We start from the raw sequence: 27,174 nt of genomic DNA, 5'->3' as shown, positions 1-27,174 counted from the left end.
AAATGATGGTGAGAGGCTGAAGATTACTTACTTTTTTATATGCATTTCTTTTTGAGTTATCCACTGCATTAGAGAAAGTAACAATACGAGGCACATTACTGACTCTCCGAGGAATGGTATTTTAAGTAGAAATCTACTTTACTCATAAAACAAGGTCTTTTGAAAACATAATTCAGCCTCTTCCAATATATGGATTCAAAATATTGATATGCAATAAGAAAATATAGATGAAGATGGGTTCCTTCTTATGATTTTGATACAAAGTAATAACAGAGGAGATAAAGATGTTAGAGTAAGATATGAAACATGAAGAGTAAAGATCACAAAAATTATGATGTTCTTACAATAGTGTGGACATACAGAAAAATTCATAAATGAATCTTTTTTTTTTTTTTATCACCGTTCCCAACTTTGTGAGGTAGCTCCAGGAACAGCAAGGCCACATCTGCTTGCACCCATTCTCTAGCTGTCATGCGTAATGCACTGAAACCAAAGCTCACTATCCATAACCAGGCCCCACAAGCTTTTGCATGGTTTATCCCAAACATTTCACATGACCTAGTTCAGTCCATTGACGGCATGTCGACTGCAGTATGCCACATCATTCCAATTCACTCTTCTGTGCACGCATTTCAATCTCCTGCATATTTAGGCCCCAATTGCTCAAAATCTTTTTCACTTTCTTTATAAGGCTCCAGTCATGGACAAAGGTCCACATCAAGGCTGGCCCTTAATTGAAATATTGAGAGAATTATGAAACTGAAAAATAAAAGACAATGGAAAGTATTTACAAATTTTAGAAGAAGTCAAAGACCTGTCTTCTGAAATATGCCAGATCACAGTTATTGGGAAAAACATGAGAAGGCAAAGAGTTCCAAAGCTTCAACATGTAAGGAAAGAAGGTGTCAAAACAGCCCACCTTTGAGCTGTTGATGGCCAAACAATAATCATGTGACGCAGCAGCCTGCCGAGTATTGCAAGGTCTAGTTAATGGTGGGAGCACACAAGCAGCTGGCTCTCGGGAGCAGAAACCAAAGTTATACCTATAGAAGAGGGAAAGTAAACCAACATTGCAGCATAGGACAAAGGAATCAAGTTTGGAGGTTAGCTTGGGACAGTTCATTAGTCGGATCTCTTTCAACTCAACTCTGTCAAGTTAGCATACAATGCTAGAATGACCTCAAATGTGAGAGCAGTGCTCGATACAAGGACGAATCAATCCCTTGTATAAACAGACAAAAGTTCAGAGGAGAAGAGGTTTCAACATCTAAACAGGACACCCAGTTTCTTAGAAACAGACTCAGTTATTCCTGTAATGTGAGGATTCCAAGAAATAGTGGATGTTACAGTAATACCAAGTATGTTCGTTGAGTGAAGAGGTGAAATTACAGAACCATCAAAGGAGAGACAAGAAATGTGAGGAGTTTTCAATAAAGATACATTAGAAATTGGGTTTTGGAGACTTTAAACTTAAGATTTTGTCCACCCATTGAGATATCCTGTCCAAGTCTGAGTTTATTGATGAAGCTGCGTCGAGACAAGTGCAGAATGAGTGAGAAAAGAGGGGGCATTATTGATGAATGTAGATGAAAGCAGTTTTAAGTCATCAGGGTATGAGTTTTGGATTATTTGTGGAGAGGAAATCACTGAAAAAAAAGAGGAAAATGTGTAACTGACAGGACAGAACCTTGAGGAACATTGCTATTGATGGGGAAAGGGGAAGGCTGATCCATCAACAACAACAACAGAGATAGATCAGCCAGAGAGGAAGCTAGATATGATGGAGCAAAGTTATGGAGGGAAGCCAAAAGAGGTCAAAAGCCTTCAATATGTCAAGGGCAACTACACATGGCTCTCCAAAATCTTCAAGGGAAGATGACCAGACATTAGTAAGATAGGAAAGAATATCATCAGTGGATCTCACCTTACAGAATGCATACTGGTGATTAGAGAGTGGAGGGTGATTTTGGGGGGGTTTAAGGATATGGGACTTGAGGAGGGATTCAAAGACTTTGGAAATGGTAGATGTCACAGCAATAAGACAATGGGATGTATAAATGCATGTTTCCAAGAAAGAAAAGTTTTGGTTTTAAGCAGAAATGGCACAGACACGCAAGCACAGATGCAAGTTCAGAGGTACACTCTTTCAGTACATGGGAGTGGATGCCATCAGGGCCATAAGTCTTGCTTGTGTCCAGAGAAAGAAGCACTTTTTGGACAGTCCAAAAAGAGATTATGGGAAGAAGCATGGGGTTAGTAACAAGAGCATCAGGGGGTGAAGGAATGTTAGAGGAGAATCAGGAACCAGAGAGAGCTTCATCCTTTCCAGTTTGGTCTGGTTCTCCTTGTTCCCTCCACTTCTGACACATATATCCTCTTTTGTCAACCTTTCCTTACTAATTTTCTCCATATGTCTAAACCATTTCAGAACACTCTTCAGTTCTCTCAATCACAAACTTTTTATTACCACACATTTCTCTACCACTTTCACTACTTACTCAAATAAACCACCTCATACCACATATTGTCCTCAAACATTGAATTTCTAACACATTCAACTTCCTCCACATAGCCTTATCTATAGCCCTTGCCTCGCATCCATATAATACTGTTCGGACTACCATTCCTTCAAACATACTCATTTTTGCCCTCTTAGATAATGTTCTCTCTTTCCACACATTCTTCAGAACTACCATAATCTCTCTCTCTCTCTCTCTCTCTCTCTCTCTCTCTCTCTCTCTCTCTATATATATATATATATATATATATATATATATATATATATATATATATTTTTTTTTCTTTTTTTTTTTTTATACTTTGTCGCTGTCTCCCGCGTTTGCGAGGTAGCGCAAGGAAACAGACGAAAGAAATGGCCCAACCCCCCCCCCATACACATGTACATACACACGTCCACACACGCAAATATACATACCTACACAGCTTTCCATGGTTTACCCCAGACGCTTCACATGCCTTGCTTCAATCCACTTACAGCACGTCAACCCCTGTATACCACATGACTCCAATTCACTCTATTTCTTGCCCTCCTTTCACCCTCCTGCATGTTCAGGCCCCGATCACACAAAATCTTTTTCACTCCATCTTTCCACCTCCAATTTGGTCTCCCTCTTCTCCTCGTTCCCTCCACCTCCGACACATATATCCTCTTGGTCAATCTCTCCTCACTCATTCTCTCCATGTGCCCAAACCATTTCAAAACACCCTCTTCTGCTCTCTCAACCACGCTCTTTTTATTTCCACACATCTCTCTTACCCTTACGTTACTTACTCGATCAAACCACCTCACACCACACATTGTCCTCAAACATCTCATTTCCAGCACATCCATCCTCCTGCGCACATCTCTATCCATAGCCCACGCCTCGCAACCATACAACATTGTTGGAACCACTATTCCCTCAAACATACCCATTTTTGCTTTCCGAGATAATGTTCTCGACTTCCACACATTTTTCAAGGCTCCCAAAATTTTCGCCCCCTCCCCCACCCTATGATCCACTTCCGCTTCCATGGTTCCATCCGCTGACAGATCCACTCCCAGATATCTAAAACACTTCACTTCCTCCAGTTTTTCTCCATTCAAACTCACCTCCCAATTGACTTGACCCTCAACCCTACTGTACCTAATAACCTTGCTCTTATTCACATTTACTCTCAACTTTCTTCTTCCACACACTTTACCAAACTCAGTCACCAGCTTCTGCAGTTTCTCACATGAATCAGCCACCAGCGCTGTATCATCAGCGAACAACAACTGACTCACTTCCCAAGCTCTCTCATCCCCAACAGACTTCATACTTGCCCCTCTTTCCAGGACTCTTGCATTTACCTCCCTTACAACCCCATCCATAAACAAATTAAACAACCATGGAGACATCACGCACCCCTGCCGCAAACCTACATTCACTGAGAACCAATCACTTTCCTCTCTTCCTACACGTACACATGCCTTACATCCTCGATAAAAACTTTTCACTGCTTCTAACAACTTGCCTCCCACACCATATATTCTTAATACCTTCCACAGAGCATCTCTATCAACTCTATCATATGCCTTCTCCAGATCCATAAATGCTACATACAAATCCATTTGCTTTTCTAAGTATTTCTCACATACATTCTTCAAAGCAAACACCTGATCCACACATCCTCTACCACTTCTGAAACCGCACTGCTCTTCCCCAATCTGATGCTCTGTACATGCCTTCACCCTCTCAATCAATACCCTCCCATATAATTTACCAGGAATACTCAACAAACTTATACCTCTGTAATTTGAGCACTCACTCTTATCCCCTTTGCCTTTGTACAATGGCACTATGCACGCATTCCGCCAATCCTCAGGCACCTCACCATGAGTCATACATACATTAAATAACCTTACCAACCAGTCAACAATACAGTCACCCCCTTTTTTAATAAATTCCACTGCAATACCATCCAAACCTGCTGCCTTGCCGGCTTTCATCTTCCGCAAAGCTTTTACTACCTCTTCTCTGTTTACCAAATCATTTTCCCTAACCCTCTCACTTTGCACACCACCTCGACCAAAACACCCTATATCTGCCACTCTGTCATCAGACACATTCAACAAACCTTCAAAATACTCATTCCATCTCCTTCTCACATCACCGCTACTTGTTATCACCTCCCCATTTACGCCCTTCACTGAAGTTCCCATTTGCTCCCTTGTCTTACGCACCCTATTTACCTCCTTCCAGAACATCTTTTTATTCTCCCTAAAATTTACTGATAGTCTCTCACCCCAACTCTCATTTGCCCTTTTTTTCACCTCTTGCACCTTTCTCTTGACCTCCTGTCTCTTTCTTTTATACTTCTCCCACTCAATTGCATTTTTTCCCTGCAAAAATCGTCCAAATGCCTCTCTCTTCTCTTTCACTAATACTCTTACTTCTTCATCCCACCACTCACTACCCTTTCTAAACAGCCCTCCTCCCACTCTTCTCATGCCACAAGCATCTTTTGCGCAATCCATCACTGATTCCCTAAATACATCCCATTCCTCCCCCACTCCCCTTACTTCCATTGTTCTCACCTTTTTCCATTCTGTACACAGTCTCTCTTGGTACTTCCCCACACAGGTCTCCTTCCCAAGCTCACTTACTCTCACCACCTTCTTCATCCCAACATTCACTCCTCTTTTCTGAAAACCCATACTAATCTTCACCTTAGCCTCCACAAGATAATGATCAGACATCCCTCCAGTTGCACCTCTCAGCACATTAACATCCAAAAGTCTCTCTTTCGCACGCCTGTCAATTAACACGTAATCCAATAACGCTCTCTGGCCATCTCTCCTACTTACATAATTATACTTATGTATATCTCACTTTTTAAACCAGGTATTCCCAATCATCAGTCCTTTTTCAGCACATAAATCTACAAGCTCTTCACCATTTCCATTTACAACACTGAACACCCCATGCATACCAATTATTCCATTGAAGCTTATTGACACAGTGGTGAAATTGATGAGAACTGCTATTGACGTTTGTGTGAATAAATTGTACATTTCCTTTCCATAGCCAGAGGTTGAACCATTATGTGACATTCATTTTTTTCATTCATTTCAAGCTAAAAGTTTGTTTTCTAAATTGTTTCTTACATTTTTCATATGTATATATATGTATGTGTGTGTGTGTGTGTGTATGTGCGTATGTGTGTGTGTGTGTGTGTGTGTGTGTGTGTGTGTGTATATGTATATATATATGTATATTATCCCTGGGGATAGGGGTGAAAGAATACTTCCCACGTATTCCTCGCGTGTCGTAGAAAGCGACTAGAGGGGACGGGAGTGGGGGGCCGGAAATCCTCCCCTCCTTGTATTAACTTTCTTAAATGGGAAACAGAAGAAGGAGTCACGCGGGGAGTGATCATCCTCCTCGAAGGCTCAGAGTGGGGTGCCTAAATGTGTGTGGATGTAACCAAGATGTGAAAAAAGGAGAGATAGGTAGTATGTTTGAGGAAAGGAACCTGGATGTTTTGGCTCTGAGTGAAACGAAGCTCAAGGGTAAAGGGGAAGAGTGGTTTGGAAATGTCTGGGGAGTGAAGTCAGGGGTTAGTGAGAGGACAAGAGCAAGGGAAGGAGTAGCAATACTCCTGAAACAGGAGTTGTGGGAGTATGTGATAGAATGTAAGAAAGTAAATTCTCGATTAATATGGGTAAAATTGAAAGTTGATGGAGAGAGGTGGGTGATTATTAGTGCATATGCACCTGGGCATGAGAAGAAAGTTCATGAGAGGCAAGTGTTTTGGGAGCAGCTAAATGAGTGTGTTAGCGGTTTTGATGCACGAGACCGGGTTATAGTGATGGGTGATTTGAATGCAAAGGTGAGTAATGTGGCAGTTGAGGGAATAATTGGTATGCATGGGGTGTTCAGTGTTGTAAATGGAAATGGTGAAGAGCTTGTAGATTTATGTGCTGAAAAAGGACTGATGATTGGGAATCTCTATCCATAGCCCATGCCTCGCAACCATACAACATTGTTGGAACCACTATTCCTTCAAACATACCCATTTTTGCTTTCCGAGATAATGTTCTCGACTTCCACACATTCTTCAAGGCTCCCAGAATTTTCGCCCCCTCCCCCACCCTATGATCCACTTCCGCTTCCATGGTTCCATCCGCTGCCAGATCCACTCCCAGATATCTAAAACACTTCACCTCCTCCAGTTTTTCTCCATTCAAACTCACCTCCCAATTGACTTGACCCTCAACCCTACTGTACCTAATAACCTTGCTCTTATTCACATTTACTCTTAACTTTCTTCTTTCACACACTTTACCAAACTCAGTCACCAGCTTCTGCAGTTTCTCACATGAATCAGCCACCAGCGCTGTATCATCAGCGAACAACAACTGACTCACTTCCCAAGCTCTCTCATCCCCAACAGACTTCATACTTGCCCCTCTTTCCAAAACTCTTGCATTCACCTCCCTAACAACCCCATATATATATATATATATATATATATATATATATATATATATATATATATATATATATATATATATATATATTTTTTTTTTTCTTTTTCATACTATTCGCCATTTCCCGCATTAGCGAGGTAGCGTTGAGAACAGAGGACTGGGCCTTTGAGGGAATATCCTCACCTGGCCCCCTTCTCTGTTCCTTCTTTTGGAAAATTAAAAAAAAAAAAAGCGAGAGGGGAGGATTTCCAGCCGCCCGCTCCCTCCCCTTTTAGTCGCCTTCTACGACATGCAGGGAATACGTGGGAAGTATTCTTTCTCCCGTATCCCCTATCATAGAAGGCAACTAAAAGGAATATATATATATATATATATATATATATATATATATATTTTTTTTTTTTTGCTTTGTCGCTGTCTCCCGCGTTTGCGAGGTAGCGCAAGGAAACAGACGAAAGAGATGGCCCAACCCACCCCCATACACATGTATATACATACGTCCACACACGCAAATATACATACCTACACAGCTTTCCATGGTTTACCCCAGACGCTTCACATGCCTTGATTCAATCCACTGACAGCACGTCAACCCCAGTATACCACATCGCTCCAATTCACTCTATTCCTTGCCCTCCTTTCACCCTCCTGCATGTTCAGGCCCCGATCACACAAAATCTTTTTCACTCCATCTTTCCACCTCCAATTTGGTCTCCCTCTTCTCCTCGTTCCCTCCACCTCCGACACATATAGTCTCTTGGTCAATCTTTCCTCACTCATTCTCTCCATGTGCCCGAACCATTTCAAAACACCCTCTTCTGCTCTCTCAACCACGCTCTTTTTATTTCCACACATCTCTCTTACCCTTACGTTACTTACTCAATCAAACCACCTCACACCACAAATTGTCCTCAAACATCTCATTTCCAGCACATCCATCCTCCTGCGCACAACTCTATCCATAGCCCACGTCTCGCAACCATACAACATTGTTGGAACCACTATTCCTTCAAACATACCCATTTTTGCTTTCCGAGATAATGTTCTCGACTTCCACACATTCTTCAAGGCTCCCAGAATTTTCGCCCCCTCCCCCACCCTACGATCCACTTCCGCTTCCATGGTTCCATCCGCTGCCAGATCCACTCCCAGATATCTAAAACACTTCACCTCCTCCAGTTTTTCTCCATTCAAACTCACCTCCCAATTGACTTGACCCTCAACCCTACTGTACCTAATAACCTTGCTCTTATTCACATTTACTCTTAACTTTCTTCTTTCACACACTTTACCAAACTCAGTCACCAGCTTCTGCAGTTTCTCACATGAATCAGCCACCAGCGCTGTATCATCAGCGAACAACAACTGACTCACTTCCCAAGCTCTCTCATCCCCAACAGACTTCATACTTGCCCCTCTTTCCAAAACTCTTGCATTCACCTCCCTAACAACCCCATATATATATATATATATATATATATATATATATATATATATATATATATCTTTTCTTTCATACTATTCGCCATTTCCCGCATTAGCGAGGTAGCGTTAAGAACAGAGGACTGGGCCTTAGAGGGAATATCCTCACCTGGCCCCCTTCGCTGTTCCTTCTTTTGGAAAAAAAAAAAATGAGAGGGGAGGATTTCCAGCCCCCCGCTCCCTTAATAAAAAAATATCTACGAAACCTATATATATATATATATATATATATATATATATATATATATATATATATATATATATATATATTTTTTTTTTTTTTTTATACTATTCGCCATTTCCCGCATTAGCGAGGTAGCGTTGAGAACAGAGGACTGGGCCTTTGAGGGAATATCCTCACCTGGCCCCCTTCTCTGTTCCTTCTTTTGGAAAATTAAAAAAAAAAAGCGAGAGGGGAGGATTTCCAGCCGCCCGCTCCCTCCCCTTTTAGTCGCCTTCTACGACATGCAGGGAATACGTGGGAAGTATTCTTTCTCCCCTATCCCCAGGGATAATATATATATATATAAATATATATATATATATATATATATTTTTTTTTTTTCTTTCTTTACCTCGTCGCTGTCTCCCGCGTTTGCGAGGTAGCACAAGGAAACAGACGAAAGAAATGGCCCAACCCCCCCCCATACACATGTACATACACACGTCCACACACGCAAATATACATACCTACACAGCTTTCCATGGTTTACCCCAGACGCTTCACATGCCTTGATTCAATCCACTGACAGCACGTCAACCCCTGTATACCACATCGCTCCAATTCACTCTATTCCTTGCCCTCCTTTCACCCTCCTGCATGTTCAGGCCCCGATCACACAAAATCTTTTTCACTCCATCTTTCCACCTCCAATTTGGTCTCCCTCTTCTCCTCGTTCCCTCCACCTCCGACACATATATCCTCTTGGTCAATCTTTCCTCACTCATTCTCTCCATGTGCCCAAACCATTTCAAAACACCCTCTTCTGCTCTCTCAACCACGCTCTTTTTATTTCCACACATCTCTCTTACCCTTACGTTACTTACTCGATCAAACCACCTCACACCACACATTGTCCTCAAACATCTCATTTCCAGCACATCCATCCTCCTGCGCACAACTCTATCCATAGCCCACGCCTCGCAACCATACAACATTGTTGGAACCACTATTCCTTCAAACATACCCATTTTTGCTTTCCGGGATAATGTTCTCGACTTCCACACATTTTTCAAGGCTCCCAAAATTTTCGCCCCCTCCCCCACCCTATGATCCACTTCCGCTTCCATGGTTCCATCCGCTGACAGATCCACTCCCAGATATCTAAAACACTTCACTTCCTCCAGTTTTTCTCCATTCAAACTCACCTCCCAATTGACTTGACCCTCAACCCTACTGTACCTAATAACCTTGCTCTTATTCACATTTACTCTTAACTTTCTTCTTCCACACACTTTACCAAACTCCGTCACCAGCTTCTGCAGTTTCTCACATGAATCCGCCACCAGCGCTGTATCATCAGCGAACAACAACTGACTCACTTCCCAAGCTCTCTCATCCCCAACAGACTTCATACTTGCCCCTCTTTCCAAGACTCTTGCATTTACCTCCCTAACAACCCCATCCATAAACAAATTAAACAACCATGGAGACATCACACACCCCTGCCGCAAACCTACATTCACTGAGAACCAATCACTTTCCTCTCTTCCTACACGTACACATGCCTTACATCCTCGATAAAAACTTTTCACTGCTTCGAACAACTTGCCTCCCACACCATATATTCTTAATACCTTCCACAGAGCATCTCTATCAACTCTATCATATGCCTTCTCCAGATCCATAAATGCTACATACAAATCCATTTGCTTTTCTAAGTATTTCTCACATACATTCTTCAAAGCAAACACCTGATCCACACATCCTCTACCACTTCTGAAACCACACTGCTCTTCCCCAATCTGATGCTCTGTACAACAATGTTGTATGGTTGCGAGGCGTGGGCTATGGATAGAGTTGTGCGCAGGAGGATGGATGTGCTGGAAATGAGATGTTTGAGGACAATGTGTGGTGTGAGGTGGTTTGATCGAGTAAGTAACGTAAGGGTAAGAGAGATGTGTGGAAATAAAAAGAGCGTGGTTGAGAGAGCAGAAGAGGGTGTTTTGAAATGGTTTGGGCACATGGAGAGAATGAGTGAGGAAAGATTGACCAAGAGGATATATGTGTCGGAGGTGGAGGGAACGAGGAGAAGAGGGAGACCAAATTGGAGGTGGAAAGATGGAGTGAAAAAGATTTTGTGTGATCGGGGCCTGAACATGCAGGAGGGTGAAAGGAGGGCAAGGAATAGAGTGAATTGGAGCGATGTGGTATACAGGGGTTGACGTGCTGTCAGTGGATTGAATCAAGGCATGTGAAGCGTCTGGGGTAAACCATGGAAAGCTGTGTAGGTATGTATATTTGCGTGTGTGGACGTGTGTATGTACATGTGTATGGGGGGGGGTTGGGCCATTTCTTTCGTCTGTTTCCTTGCGCTACCTCGCAAACGCGGGAGACAGCGACAAAGTATAAAAAAAAAAAAAAAATATATATATACATATATATATATTGTTGTATGGTTGCGAGGCGTGGGCTATGGATAGAGTTGTGCACAGGAGGATGGATGTGCTGGAAATGAGATGTTTGAGGACAATGTGTGGTGTGAGGTGGTTTGATCGAGTGAGTAACGTAAGGGTAAGAGAGATGTGTGGAAATAAAAAGAGCGTGGTTGAGAGAGCAGAAGAGGGTGTTTTGAAGTGGTTTGGGCACATGGAGAGGATGAGTGAGGAAAGATTGACCAAGAGGATATATGTGTCGGAGGTGGAGGGAACAAGAAGAGGGAGACCAAATTGGAGGTGGAAAGATGGAGTGAAAAAGATTTTGTGTGATCGGGGCCTGAACATGCAGGAGGGTGAAAGGAGGGCAAGGAATAGAGTGAATTGGAGCGATGTGGTATACCGGGGTTGACGTGCTGTCAGTGGATTGAATCAAGGCATGTGAAGCGTCTGGGGTAAGCCATGGAAAGCTGTGTAGGTATGTATATTTGCGTGTGTGGACGTATGTATATACATGTGTATGGGGGGGGGCCATTTCTTTCGTCTGTTTCCTTGCGCTACCTCGCAAACGCGGGAGACAGCGACAAAGTATAAAAAAAAAAAAAAATATATATTGTTATTATACTCAACTGCCGTCTCCCGCATCAGCGAGGTAGCGCAAGAAAACAGACAAGGAATGGCCCAACCCACCCACACACACATGCAGACACACATACACTTCAACATACACACACACAGAAACATATACACGTGCACACATTCACATCCTCCGCCCCCACCCATTCCCATCACCACCCCGCCACACATGAAACAGCACTCCCCCAAAAGCAAGGCAGCGCCAGGAAAAGACAAAAAAGGCCACACTTGTTCAGTCACTGGCTGTCATGTGTAGTGAGTCCATGGGGGAATGAAACACGATAAATTCCTAAGTGCACTTTCATGCAATAATCACATCATCAGGGGAGATACAAGAAAGAAATATAACAGTCAGTTGATATACAATGAAGAGACGTAGCTAGGAAGCACCCATTTCTATGAGAGTCCTGGTGTTACTTTGGACTATTTCAAAGGCTCCTACAGCCCAAGGCTGTGCTACTTCTAGCAGCACGGGAATGTAGACTTCTCTGGAGTGAGAAGTTGTTTGACAAGACACTACTCCCAATGATAAAGCCTCACCAAAGGTGACTTTTCACTTACGGTGTAACCTTGAGTAGGTGGTGTTTGGTAAAACAGACACACAGTAAATGTGAATAACAGCAAGATCATTAGGTTCAGTCAGGGTTGTGGGACAAGTTAATTGGGATGCAAGTTGGAATGGAGAAAAATTGGAGGAAGTTAAGTGTTTTAGATATCTGGGAGTGGACTTAGCAGCGGATGGGAGTGGAAGCGAGTCACAGGGTGGGGGAGGAGGCAAAGGTTGTGGGAGCAATGAAGAATATGTGGAAGGAGAGAATGTTATTTCGGAGAGCAAAAATGGGTATGTGTGAAAGAATAGCAGTTCCAACAATGCTATATGATTGCAAGGCATGGGTCATAGATAGGGTTGTACAGAGGAGGGTGGAGGTGTTAGAAATGAAAATGTTTGAGGACAATATGTAGTGTGAGGTGTTTTGATCAAGTAAATTATGAAAGGGTAAGAAAGATGTGTGGAAATAAAAAGTATGTGACTGAGAAAGCAGAGAAGGGTGTATTGGAAAGAATGAGCGAAGAAAGATTGACAAAGAGGATATATATATATATCTTTCTTTCTTCTTTCAAACTATTCGCCATTTCCCGCATTAGCGAGGTAGCGTTCAGAAGAGAGAACTGGGCCTTTGAGGGAATATCCTCACCTGGCCCCCTTCTCTGTTCCTTCTTTTGGAAAATTAAAAAAAAAAAATAATGAGAGGGGAGGATTTCCAGCCCCCCGCTCCCTCCCCTTTTAGTCGCCTTCTACGACACACAGGGAATACGTGGAAAGTATTCTTTCTCCCATATCCCCAGGGATAATATATATATATATATATATATATATATATATATATATATATATATATATATATATATATATATATATATATATATATATGGGAGGGTATTGATTGAGAGGGTGAAGGCATGTATAGAGCATCAGATTGGGGAAGAGCAGTGTGGTTTCAGAAGTGGTAGAGGATGTGTGGATCAGGTGTTTGCTTTGAAGAATGTATGTGAGAAATACTTAGAAAAGCAAATGGATTTGTATGTAGCATTTATGGATCTGGAGAAGGCATATGATAGAGTTGATAGAGATGCTCTGTGGAAGGTGTTAAGAATATATGGTGTGGGAGGAAAGTTGTTAGAAGCAGTGAAAAGTTTTTATCGAGGATGTAAGGCATGTGTACGTGTAGGAAGAGAGGAAAGTGATTGGTTCTCAGTGAATGTAGGTTTGTGGCAGGGGTGTGTGATGTCTCCATGGTTGTTTAATTTGTTTATGGATGGGGTTGTTAGGGAGGTAAATGCAAGAGTTTTGGAAAGAGGGGCAAGTATGAAGTCTGTTGGGGATGAGAGAGCTTGGGAAGTGAGTCAGTTGCTGTTCGCTGATGATACAGCGCTGGTGGCTGATTCATGTGAGAAACTGCAGAAGCTGGTGACTGAGTTTGGTAAAGTGTGTGGAAGAAGAAAGTTAAGAGTAAATGTGAATAAGAGCAAGGTTATTAGGTACAGTAGGGTTGAGGGTCAAGTCAATTGGGAGGTGAGTTTGAATGGAGAAAAACTGGAGGAAGTGAAGTGTTTTAGATATCTGGGAGTGGATCTGGCAGCGGATGGAACCATGGAAGCGGAAGTGGATCATAGGGTGGGGGAGGGGGCGAAAATTCTGGGGGCCTTGAAGAATGTGTGGAAGTCGAGAACATTATCTCAGAAAGCAAAAATGGCTATGTTTGAAGGAATAGTGGTTCCAACAATGTTGTATGGTTGCGAGGCGTGGGCTATGGATAGAGTTGTGCGCAGGAGGATGGATGTGCTGGAAATGAGATGTTTGAGGACAATGTGTGGTGTGAGGTGGTTTGATCGAGTGAGTAACGTAAGGGTAAGAGAGATGTGTGGAAATAAAAAGAGCGTGGTTGAGAGAGCAGAAGAGGGTGTTTTGAAGTGGTTTGGGCACATGGAGAGGATGAGTGAGGAAAGATTGACCAAGAGGATATATGTGTCGGAGGTGGAGGGAACAAGGAGAAGAGGGAGACCAAATTGGAGGTGGAAAGATGGAGTGAAAAAGATTTTGTGTGATCGGGGCCTGAACATGCAGGAGGGTGAAAGGAGGGCAAGGAATAGAGTGAATTGAAGCGATGTGGTATACCGGGGTTGACGTGCTGTCAGTGGATTGAATCAAGGCATGTGAAGCGTCTGGGGTAAACCATGGAAAGCTGTGTAAGTATGTATATTTGCGTGTGTGGACGTATGTATATACACGTGTATGGGGGGGGGGGTTGGGCCATTTCTTTCGTCTGTTTCCTTGCGCTACCTCGCAAACGCGGGAGACAGCGACAAAGTATAAAAAAAAAAAAAAAATATATATTGTTATTATACTTAACTGCCGTCTCCCGCATCAGCGAGGTAGCGCAAGAAAACAGACAAGGAATGGCCCAACCCACCCACACACACATGCACACACACATACACTTCAACATACACACACACAGAAACATATACACGTGCACACATTCACATCCGCCGCCCCCACCCATTCCCATCACCACCCCGCCACACATGAAACAGCACTCCCCCAAAAGCAAGGCAGCGCCAGGAAAAGACAAAAAAGGCCACACTTGTTCACAGTCACTGGCTGTCATGTGTAGTGAGTCCATGGGGGAATGAAACACGATAAATTCCTAAGTGCACTTTCATGCAATAATCACATCATCAGGGGAGATACAAGAAAGAAATATAACAGTCAGTTGATATACAATGAAGAGACGTAGCTAGGAAGCACCCATTTCTATGAGAGTCCTGGTGTTACTTTGGACTATTTCAAAGGCTCCTACAGCCCAAGGCTGTGCTACTTCTAGCAGCACGGGAATGTAGACTTCTCTGGAGTGAGAAGTTGTTTGACAAGACACTACTCCCAATGATAAAGCCTCACCAAAGGTGACTTTTCACTTACGGTGTAACCTTGAGTAGGTGGTGTTTGGTAAAACAGACACACAGTAAATGTGAATAACAGCAAGATCATTAGGTTCAGTCAGGGTTGTGGGACAAGTTAATTGGGATGCAAGTTGGAATGGAGAAAAATTGGAGGAAGTTAAGTGTTTTAGATATCTGGGAGTGGACTTAGCAGCGGATGGGAGTGGAAGCGAGTCACAGGGTGGGGGAGGAGGCAAAGGTTGTGGGAGCAATGAAGAATATGTGGAAGGAGAGAATGTTATTTCGGAGAGCAAAAATGGGTATGTGTGAAAGAATAGCAGTTCCAACAATGCTATATGATTGCAAGGCATGGGTCATAGATAGGGTTGTACAGAGGAGGGTGGAGGTGTTAGAAATGAAAATGTTTGAGGACAATATGTAGTGTGAGGTGTTTTGATCAAGTAAATTATGAAAGGGTAAGAAAGATGTGTGGAAATAAAAAGTATGTGACTGAGAAAGCAGAGAAGGGTGTATTGGAAAGAATGAGCGAAGAAAGATTGACAAAGAGGATATATATATATATCTTTCTTTCTTCTTTCAAACTATTCGCCATTTCCCGCATTAGCGAGGTAGCGTTCAGAAGAGAGAACTGGGCCTTTGAGGGAATATCCTCACCTGGCCCCCTTCTCTGTTCCTTCTTTTGGAAAATTAAAAAAAAAAAATAATGAGAGGGGAGGATTTCCAGCCCCCCGCTCCCTCCCCTTTTAGTCGCCTTCTACGACACACAGGGAATACGTGGGAAAGTATTCTTTCTCCCATATCCCCAGGGATAATATATATATATATATATATATATATATATATATGGGAGGGTATTGATTGAGAGGGTGAAGGCATGTATAGAGCATCAGATTGGGGAAGAGCAGTGTGGTTTCAGAAGTGGTAGAGGATGTGTGGATCAGGTGTTTGCTTTGAAGAATGTATGTGAGAAATACTTAGAAAAGCAAATGGATTTGTATGTAGCATTTATGGATCTGGAGAAGGCATATGATAGAGTTGATAGAGATGCTCTGTGGAAGGTGTTAAGAATATATGGTGTGGGAGGAAAGTTGTTAGAAGCAGTGAAAAGTTTTTATCGAGGATGTAAGGCATGTGTACGTGTAGGAAGAGAGGAAAGTGATTGGTTCTCAGTGAATGTAGGTTTGTGGCAGGGGTGTGTGATGTCTCCATGGTTGTTTAATTTGTTTATGGATGGGGTTGTTAGGGAGGTAAATGCAAGAGTTTTGGAAAGAGGGGCAAGTATGAAGTCTGTTGGGGATGAGAGAGCTTGGGAAGTGAGTCAGTTGCTGTTCGCTGATGATACAGCGCTGGTGGCTGATTCATGTGAGAAACTGCAGAAGCTGGTGACTGAGTTTGGTAAAGTGTGTGGAAGAAGAAAGTTAAGAGTAAATGTGAATAAGAGCAAGGTTATTAGGTACAGTAGGGTTGAGGGTCAAGTCAATTGGGAGGTGAGTTTGAATGGAGAAAAACTGGAGGAAGTGAAGTGTTTTAGATATCTGGGAGTGGATCTGGCAGCGGATGGAACCATGGAAGCGGAAGTGGATCATAGGGTGGGGGAGGGGGCGAAAATTCTGGGGGCCTTGAAGAATGTGTGGAAGTCGAGAACATTATCTCAGAAAGCAAAAATGGCTATGTTTGAAGGAATAGTGGTTCCAACAATGTTGTATGGTTGCGAGGCGTGGGCTATGGATAGAGTTGTGCGCAGGAGGATGGATGTGCTGGAAATGAGATGTTTGAGGACAATGTGTGGTGTGAGGTGGTTTGATCGAGTGAGTAACGTAAGGGTAAGAGAGATGTGTGGAAATAAAAAGAGCGTGGTTGAGAGAGCAGAAGAGGGTGTTTTGAAGTGGTTTGGGCACATGGAGAGGATGAGTGAGGAAAGATTGACCAAGAGGATATATGTGTCGGAGGTGGAGGGAACAAGGAGAAGAGGGAGACCAAATTGGAGGTGGAAAGATGGAGTGAAAAAGATTTTGTGTGATCGGGGCCTGAACATGCAGGAGGGTGAAAGGAGGGCAAGGAATAGAGTGAATTGGAGCGATGTGGTATACCGGGGTTGACGTGCTGTCAGTGGATTGAATCAAGGCATGTGAAGCGTCTGGGGTAAACCATGGAAAGCTGTGTAAGTATGTATATTTGCGTGTGTGGACGTATGTATATACATGTGTATGGGGGGGGGGTTGGGCCATTTCTTTCGTCTGTTTCCTTGCGCTACCTCGCAAATGCAGGAGACAGCGACAAAGTATAATAAAAAAAAAAAAAAATATATATAAGAAGTGGGGGAAGAGCAGCGTGGTTTCAGAAGTGGTAGAGGATGTGTGGATCAGGTGTTTGCTTTGAAGAATGTATGTGAGAAATAGTTAGAAAAGCAAATGGATTTGTATGTAGCATTTATGGATCTGGAGAAGGCATATGATAAGAGTTGATAGAGATGCTCTGTGGAAGGTATTAAGAATATATGGTGTGGGAGGCAAGTTGTTAGAAGCAGTGAAAAGTTTTTATCGAGGATGTAAGGCATGTGTACGTGTAGGAAGAGAGGAAAGTGATTGGTTCTCAGTGAATGTAGGTTTGCGGCAGGGGTGTGTGATGTCTCCATGGTTGTTTAATTTGTTTATGGATGGGGTTGTTAGGGAGGTGAATGCAAGAGTTTTGGAAAGAGGGGCAAGTATGAAGTCTGTTGGGGATGAGAGAGCTTGGGAAGTGAGTCAGTTGTTGTTCGCTGATGATACAGTGCTGGTGGCTGATTCATGTGAGAAACTGCAGAAGCTGGTGACTGAGTTTGGTAAAGTGTGTGAAAGAAGAAAGTTAAGAGTAAATGTGAATAAGAGCAAGGTTATTAGGTACAGTAGGGTTGAGGGTCAAGTCAATTGGGAGGTGAGTTTGAATGGAGAAAAACTGGAGGAAGTGAAGTGTTTTAGATATCTGGGAGTGGATCTGGCAGCGGATGGAACCATGGAAGCGGAAGTGGATCGTAGGGTGGGGGAAAGGGCGAAAATTCTGGGAGCCTTGAAGAATGTGTGGAAGTCGAGAACATTATCTCGGAAAGCAAAAATGGGTATGTTTGAAGGAATAGTGGTTCCAACAATGTTGTATGATGTGATGCGTGGGCTATGGATAGAGTTGTGCACAGGAGGATGGATGTGCTGGAAATGAGATGTTTGAGGACAATGTGTGGTGTGAGGTGGTTTGATCGAGTAAGTAACGTAAGGGTAAGAGAGATGTGTGGAAATAAAAAGAGCGTGGTTGAGAGAGCAGAAGAGGGTGTTTTGAAATGGTTTGGGCACATGGAGAGAATGAGTGAGGAAAGATTGACAAAGAGGATATATGTGTCGGAGGTGGAGGGAACGAGGAGAAGAGGGAGACCAAATTGGAGGTGGAAAGATGGAGTGAAAAAGATTTTGTGTGATCGGGGCCTGAACATGCAGGAGGGTGAAAGGAGGGCAAGGAATAGAGTGAATTGGAGCGATGTGGTATACCGGGGTTGACGTGCTGTCAGTGGATTGAATCAAGGCATGTGAAGCGTCTGGGGTAAACCATGGAAAGCTGTGTAGGTATGTATATTTGCGTGTGTGGACGTATGTATATACATGTGTGTGGGGGTGGGTTGGGCCATCTCTTTCGTCTGTTTCCTTGCGCTACCTCGCAAACGCGGGAGACAGCGACAAAGCAAAAAAAAAAAAAAAAAATATATATATATATATATTAACTTTTGTTTCCAGGCTTCCATTTGCTGCTATGTCCACTCCCAGGCATCCAAAACACTTCACTTCCTCTAATTTTTTTCCACTCACATTTACACTCATGCTAAGTTGCCTCTTAACCCTGCTAAACCTAATAATCTAGCTTTTATTCACATTTACTCTCACCTTCCTCTTTTCACACCCTCTACCAAACTTATTCACTACTGCACTTTCTCACTTGAATCTGCCACCAATGCTGTATCATCAGCAAACTACAAGTGACTCGCTTCCCATGCCCTCATCCCCACAGACTGCATACTCACCCCTCTCTCCAAGGCTCTCGCATTTACCTTCCTCACCAAACCATCCATAAACAAACTGAACAAATTGGACCACTCTCCTCTTCCTTCTCATAAAAATGCCTTACATCCTTGATAAAAACTTTTCACTGCTTCTATCAGTTTTCCTCATACACTATGTATTCTTAAGACCTTCCACAAGGCATCTCTATCAAACCTATCATATGCTTTCTCCATATCCATAAATGCCACATATAAATCCATCTGTTTCTCTAAATATTTTTCACACATGTTCTCTAAAGCAAGCACCTGATCCATACATCCTCTATCACTTGTGAAATCACAATGGTTCTCCCCAGTCTGATGCTCAGTACATGCCTTCTACCTCTCAATCATTATCTCCCATATAACATACCAGGTATACTAAACAAACTTATACCCTTGTAGTGTAAACACTCACCTTTATCCCCCTTGCATTCACACTATGGTACTATACATTTCACCTATCTTCAGGCACCTCACCATTATCCATACACACACTGAAAATCCTTACCAACCACTCAACAACACAGTCACCCCCTAATAATTTCATTCATATTTTCCCAACACCCTTCTTATGGAACACCTGCATCTAAAAGACTGCAGTACAACCAGCAGTAGGAAAATTATTGATTCCTATAGAGTGGGAAGTACCTCAATGAGATTGTGAGTCTTTTCATCCATTGATGATGATACAACCTCACCAGAGGTGACTATTCACTTGTAGCATTACTTTCAGACCTAGTCTGCTAACACCAAATCAAAAATAAGATAAATGGAAGACAAAGTGAAGAATTATGTGGCTAAGAGAGTATTACCATGGAAAATTACATATCAATGTGAAAGAGTAATGACATGTCCAGGAAGCTACACGAGCCACAGTACACCCATCCCTCTCTTTAAGCGGAATTATGCTCTGCAAAAACTTTGCAGAAAGAAATCACATAGAGCGAACCAATAAACAGAGAAAAATTGGTTGTGCGCAGCAGCTTTGTGGTTGGCATTGGTGGACTCTTCTGTTAACTTCATGTTATGTAGATTCTTACAATGAATAAACTTAATCTACCCAACCTTTACTCACTTGAAATGGCTCTGGCTCAGCTAGATACTTTTCTTTACATAAAGAGTCATGAACATTAAGAGTTTTAGATCTGAACTAAAGGTTATTAAGGTGGCTTTTTGCTGTTCTGATCATGTTCTATGTATAACGAGAGCATTTTCCCCATCTCCATAAGTGGATTTCTAATCCTTGTGGTTACCTTGGCAAAGAAAGAAGAGTGGACCACAGTATTTCAAATTTTCTCTGCATTCTTCTTTATATTGCAATTGTAGATCTGCCCAGGTTGTAAGCACACCCAAGCGCTAATGTTCCCTCACCACCATCAGTCCCTCATACGCTTTCTAACTTTTTTCCTTAGGTCAGAGTTCTCTTCTATTTAATTACTGGTTCTTGGATAAATGTTGCTGGATGTTTGGATGACGTGTTACCAAGCAAAAACACATTAGATGCATTACAATCACATTAGCAGGTATACACAAAATTTTGGCACACTTTCTACTGTGCTGTGATGTTCCCTCACCAGCATTAGTGCATCATTCAATTTCTAGCTTCATTTCTGTGGTAGGCAGCCAACAACCAGGGAGGTATATTACCAGTACTACCTGCCTGGGTATCAGGAGGATTAGTGAAATCTGCATTGTGAGCCAGCACTTTAGCATTTGTGAAGTTGCCTCACTAACATGTGGACTACTGGCATTCTGTCTACAAATATACAATCTCTCCTTGTCATTTGTAACACTTGCCTACACTTAACTCACTCAGCTTATTCTTCACAACTATACATTTTCCTGCAGTAAGCACTGTGTGCTATTCCTGCCTTTTGGCAAAATGGTAGGAGCAGTAGACAGAAGTAGTAGGTAGGGACATTTAGGCAGGACCATTAGGTACAAACATTGGGTAGGAACATTAGGTAGAAGTAGTAGGTAGAACATTAGATTGAGTAGTCATTAGTAAAATTATGAAGGAGCCTCTGCAAACACTGCGCCACAGTTGCCCTTTGCCAATGGCCTGTTAATGGTGATGCATAAAAGGCTAAGAAGCAGCACTGGAGTTCTTTAATTATGGAGACTGTTCCTGTGGCCTCCCCTTTGAGGGAGTTCCATTTGGAACAGGCATCAGAGATATAGATAAACAGAGGTTCTCTTCTATCTAACTGTTGGTTCTGGGGTAGATGTTGCTGGGCATTTGGTTGACATATTAACAAACACAAGCACAGCAGGTTGTTGGAAATTAGCAAGCATACCAAAACTGTACAAGTAGCACAGATCTGCACACAAAGGCAGTAACTGTGAGACTTGCTCTCCAGCAGGGATGTGGCATGTTCCATCCAGGACCCACATTTATTCCACCCACCAACCCTCATTAAAGTTTTGGCCCACTTTCTACCACACTGAAGCTCCCTCCCCAGCATCAGCAAGTCATAAGTTTACTAGCTTCATTTCTATGGTCAGAGAGATTCTCTTCCATTTAACCGCAGGTTCTTGGGTAGATGTCACTGAAAGTTTAGATGCCAGAAAAAAACACAAAAAACACATCAGGTTGCAGGATAATCACATCAGTAGCTGCAACCAAATCATCCAAGCAGCAGAGTTCCACATACAATGGTGATAACTGTGATACTGACCTGCTGGCGCAAACATGATGCACCCTAGCTAAGACCCACGCTTACTCCACTCACTAATCTTCACAGAAATGTTGGTCCACTTTTTACCATGCTGATGCTACTTCACCAGCACCAGCATATCATATGATTTCTAGCTTCATTTCTAAGATCAGGGAGGTTCTCTACCACTTAATTGCTGGTTCTGGATTTAGAAGGTGTTGCTGGATGTCGGATGCCCCATAAACAAACACAAACAAGGCAGGTTGCAGGAAAATCACATTTGGAGGTATAACCAAATCACACAAGCAGCGCAGCACAGATCCACACACAATGGTGGTAACTGTGAGACTGATCTGCTAGCAAGAGCATGGCGTGCTCCGCCCAGGACCCACGCTTACTCCATCTCCCATTCTGCAGTGAGGTCTTGGCACACTTTGTCCTGCACAAACCCACATGGTAGCATATTTTTGACCACTTTAAAAGAGATTCTGGTATAAGTAGGTTCCTTGCATAATACTGAAATCCTATACAGTAATCCTGCATAAAGCAAGGACTGTGTGTAATGGATGATTGGAGATGGCAAGGTGGATGAGAATGACTGAATGTGAGCGGCAGTGATTTATGGTATATTTGTATATTTTGTCCTTTCACCATCTTGTAAAGTGGAAAAAGGTTACAGGCATATGGGATACGTACCGAAAGTTAGGAGGAAGCCATAAAGCATGGAAAGCACAAAGGAGTACCATCCCTTATGTTCATGGTATAAAAGGGAATATATACAGTATCCCCCCAAGAGAGGAAACAGTACCACGGAAAGGTACCGGAAAGCTAGTTCATCATACTGCTTTGTATTGGAGTGGATATAAGTTCTCTTGTCAGTAAACTTGATTGTAGGAATACCCAACACTCTCTTCTCGTAGTTCAGCGAGACATCTGTCACCTGGTAAACAAAACAAAAAATAAATAAAAGAATTCTTGAAAAGAGTGCAAATGTAAACCAACTGGCCTTAGACAAAGAAGAAGCCTTGGTAATTCAGGTTCTGTTATACAACCCTTTTACATACATCATATATGTTATTTTCTGTAAACAGAGTAAATCCAGCAGAATACCTTCAACATTCCAGTTTTCAAATTTCAAAAAAATTGATCCATATCTGTATCTCTCTTTCATAAACACCTCACCATCAAAAAAAAATTTCAGGATGAAGTCTAAATAGGCATGAAAGAAGCATTCACTGGGGAATTACAAAACTATCTAAATTTTCAAGAAATACTTATAAACAGTAATGGTCACTGAGTAGAAAGAGTAGGTTATTCAGGAGGATGTTTGGGTATGAAAAGAAACAGAAAAAACTGCACAACTATTGTGCCTATACCTATGAAAGGTGATACGGAATACTGCTCAAACAAAAGCCTAGTTCACCAATAAGCATAGCCTGTTAAATACTGGAAATGAGGCAAAGGGGATAAAGGTGAGCATTCAAACAACAGAGACATAAATTTGTTGAGTATCCTTGGGAAATTATATGGGAGGGTATTGATTGAGAAGGTGAAGGCATGTACAGAGCATCCGATTGGGGAAGAGCAGTGTAGTTTCTGAAGTGGTAGAGGATGTATGGATCAAGTGTTTGCTCTGAAAAATGTATGCGAGAAATACTTAGAAAACAGATGGATTTGTATGTGGCAATTATGGATCTGGAGAAGGCATATGATAGAGTTGATAGAGATGCTTTGTGGAAGGTTTTAAGAGTATATGGTGTGGGAGGTAAGTTGCTAGAAGCAGTGAAAAGTTTTTACCAAGGATGTAAGGCAGGTGTATGAGTAGGAAGAGAGGAGAGTGATTCGTTCCCAGTGAATGTCGGTTTGTAGTAGGGGTGTGTGACGTCCCCATGGTTGTTAAATTTGTTTATGGATGGGGTGGTAAATGCATGGGTTTTGAAGACAGGGGCAAGTATGCAGTCTGTTGGGATGAGGGGCCATGGGAAGTGAGTCAGTTGTTGTTCACCGATGATACAGCTCTAGTGGCTGATTCATGTGAGAAACTGCAGGAGTTGGTGACTGAGTCTGGAAAAGTGTGCGAAAGGAGAAAGTTTTCTCACAGAATTGAGAGTATATGTGAATAAGAACAAGATCATTAGGTTCAGTAAGGTTGAGGGACAAGTTAACTGGGATTTAAGTTTGAATGGAAAAAAATTGGAGGAAGAGAAGTGAAGTGTTTTATATATCTAGGTGTGGACTTAGCAGTGGATGGAACCATGGATGTGGAAGTGAGTCACTTGGTGAGGGAAGGGGCAAAGGTTCTGGGAGTGATGAAGAGTGTATGGAAGGAGAGAACGTTATCGCGGAAAGCAAAAATGGGTATGTTTGAAGGAATAGTATTTCCAACACTGTTATATGGTTGTGAGGCATGGGCTATAGAAAGGGTTGTATGGAGAAGGGTGGATGTGTTGGAAATGAAATGTTTGAGGACAATATGTTGAGTGAGGTGGTTTGATAGAGTAACTAATGAAAAGGTAAGCAAGATGTGTGGAAATAAAAAGTGTGGCTGAAAGAGCAGAAGAGGGTGTGTTGAAATGGTTTGGACATATGGAGAGAATGAGTGAGGATAGATTGACATAGAGGGTATATGTGTCAGATGTGGAAGGAACAAGGAGAAGTGGGGGACCAAAATGAAGGTGGAAGGATGGAGTAAAAAAGATTTTGGGTGATCGGGGCCTGAACATACAGGAGAGCAAGAGCCGTGCAAGGAATGGAGTGAATTGGAACGGTGTGGTATGCTGAGATCGACGTGCTGTCAATGGACTGAACCAGGGCATGTGAAGCGTCTGGGATAAACCATGGAAAGGTCTGTGGGGCCTGGATGTGGATAGGGAGTTGCAGTTTTGGTGCATTACACACGATAGCTAGAGACTGAGTGTGAACGAATGTGGCCTTTTTTATGAACATATGGAGAGAATGAGTGAGGATCAATTGACATAGAGGGTATGTGTCAGATGTGGAAGGAACAAGGAGAAGTGGGAGACCAAAATGAAGGTGGAAGGATGGAGTAAAGAAAATTTGGGGCGATCGGGGCCTGAACATACAGGAGAGTGAGAGCCATGCAAGGAATAGAGTGAATTGGAACAATGTGGTATATCGGGATCGACGTGCTGTCAATTGACTCAACCAGGGCATGTGAAGCGTCTGGGATAAACCATGGAAAGGTCTGTGGGGTCTGGTTGTGGACAGGGAGCTGCAGTTTTGGTGCATTACATATGAAAGCTAGAGACTGAGTGCGAACGAATGTGACCTTTATGTTTTCCTGGTGCTACCTAACTCAAGCGGGGGGTTAGTGATTGCTGCTTCTTGTGGGGCAGGGTAGTGCTGGTAGTGCCAGTAATGGATGAAAGCAAGCAAGTATGAATGTGTACATGCACATATATGTTTATGTCTGTGTATGTGTACTTATATGGTGATAAGTATGTGTATATGGGTGCTTATGTATATATATACATGTATATGACTGGAGGGCCATTTTTTTGTCTGTTTCCTGGCGCTACCTCGCTGACGTAGGAAACAGCAATTACATGTAATAAATAAAGTAAATAAATATATCCCTGGGATAGGGGAGAAAGAATACTTCCCACCTATTCCCTGTGTGTTTTAGAAGGCAATTAAAAGTCGAGGAAGTGGAGTGGGAATCCTCCCCTCCCATTTTTACTTTTTCCAAAATAAAAGAACAGAGAGGGGGCCAAGTGAGGATATTCCCTCTAAGGCTCAGTCCTCTGTTCTTAATGCTACCCTGCAAACACGGGAAATGGCAAATATGTATGTATGAACGAATGTGGCCTTTTTTGACTGTTTTCCTAGCGCTACCTCACAGAAGCAGGGGGTAGCGTTGCTGTTTCTTGAAGGCAAGCATGATTATGTACATGTGTATGTCTGTGTTTGTGCATGTACATGTTGGTATGTATCATTATTATTATTATTATTATTATTATTATTATTATTATTATCATTATTATTATTATTATTTTTATTATTATCATTATTAATTATTATTATTATTATGGATTTTATGCAGCATTTATGGATCTGGAGAAGGCATATGATAGAGTTGATAGAGATGCTCTGTGGAAGGTACTAAGAATATATGGTGTGGGAGGCAAGTTGTTAGAAGCAGTGATAAGTTTTTATCGAGGATGTAAGGCATGTGTACGTGTAGGAAGAGAGGAAAGTGACTGGTTCTCAGTGAATGTAGGTTTGCGGCAGGGGTGTGTGATGTCTCCATGGTTGTTTAATTTGTTTATGGATGGGGTCGTTAGGGAGGTGTATGCAAGAGTTTTGGAAAGAGGGGCAAGTATGCAGTCTGTTGGGGATGAGAGAACTTGGAAAGTGAGTCAGTTGTTGTTCGCTGATGATACAGCGCTAGTGGCTGATTCATGTGAGAAACTTCAGAAGCTGGTGACTGAGTTTGGTAAAGTGTGTGAAAGAAGAAAGTTAAAAGTAAATGTGAATAAGAGCAAGGTTATTAGGTACAGCAGGGTTGAGGGTCAAGTCAATTGGGAGGTAAATTTGAATGGAGAAAAACTGGAGGAAGTAAAGTGTTTTACATATCTGGGAATGGATCTGGCAGCAGATGGAACCATGGAAGCGGAAGCGAATCATAGGGTGGGGGAGGGAGCGAAAATCCTTGGAGCCTTGAAGAATGTGTGGAAGTCGAGAACATTATCTCCGAAAGCAAAAATGGCTATGTTTGAAGGAATAGTGGTTCCAACAATATTGTATGGTTGCGAGACGTGGGCTAAGGATAGAGTTGTGCACAGGAGGGTGGATGTGCTGGAAATGAGATGTTTGAGGACAATATGTGGTGTGAGGTGGTTTGATCGAGTAAGTAATGTAAGGGTAAGAGAGATGTGTGGAAATAAGAAGAGCGTGGTTGAGAGAGCAGAAGAGGATGTTTTGAAATGGTTTGGGCACATGGACAGAATGAGTGAGGAAAGATTGACCAAGAGGATATAAGTGTCGGAGGTGGAGGGAACGAGGAGAAGTGGGAGACCAAATTGGAGGTGGAGAGATGGAGTGAAAAAGCTTCTGAGTGATCGGGGCCTGAACATGCAGGAGGGTGAAAGGTGGGCAAGGAATAGAGTGAATTGGATCGATGTGGTATACCGAGGTCGACGTGTGGTTTCGGGCATTATTGCATGACAGCTAGAGACTGAGTGTGAACGAATGGGGCCTCTGTTGTCTCTTCCTAGTGCTACCTCGCACACATGAGGGGGGAGGGGGATGTTATTCCATGTGTGGCGAAGTGGCGATGGGAA

General features: G+C 42.5%; 1 protein-coding gene across 1 annotated transcript in view; it reads right to left on the bottom strand.

The window, feature by feature from the left end:
- LOC139758522 (putative lipid scramblase CLPTM1) overlaps window positions 1–27,174 on the bottom strand; it is a 192,902-nt gene that overhangs the window by 57,065 nt on the left and 108,663 nt on the right. The window contains 1 exon segment of the mRNA XM_071680042.1: window positions 22,568–22,811. Coding sequence (XP_071536143.1) covers window positions 22,568–22,811 — 244 coding nt within the window.

The sequence above is a fragment of the Panulirus ornatus genome, chromosome 30 (genome assembly GCF_036320965.1).
Source record: "Panulirus ornatus isolate Po-2019 chromosome 30, ASM3632096v1, whole genome shotgun sequence".
Taxonomy (NCBI): Eukaryota; Metazoa; Arthropoda; class Malacostraca; order Decapoda; family Palinuridae; genus Panulirus; species Panulirus ornatus.
This window is presented reverse-complemented; position numbering and strand designations above follow the sequence as displayed.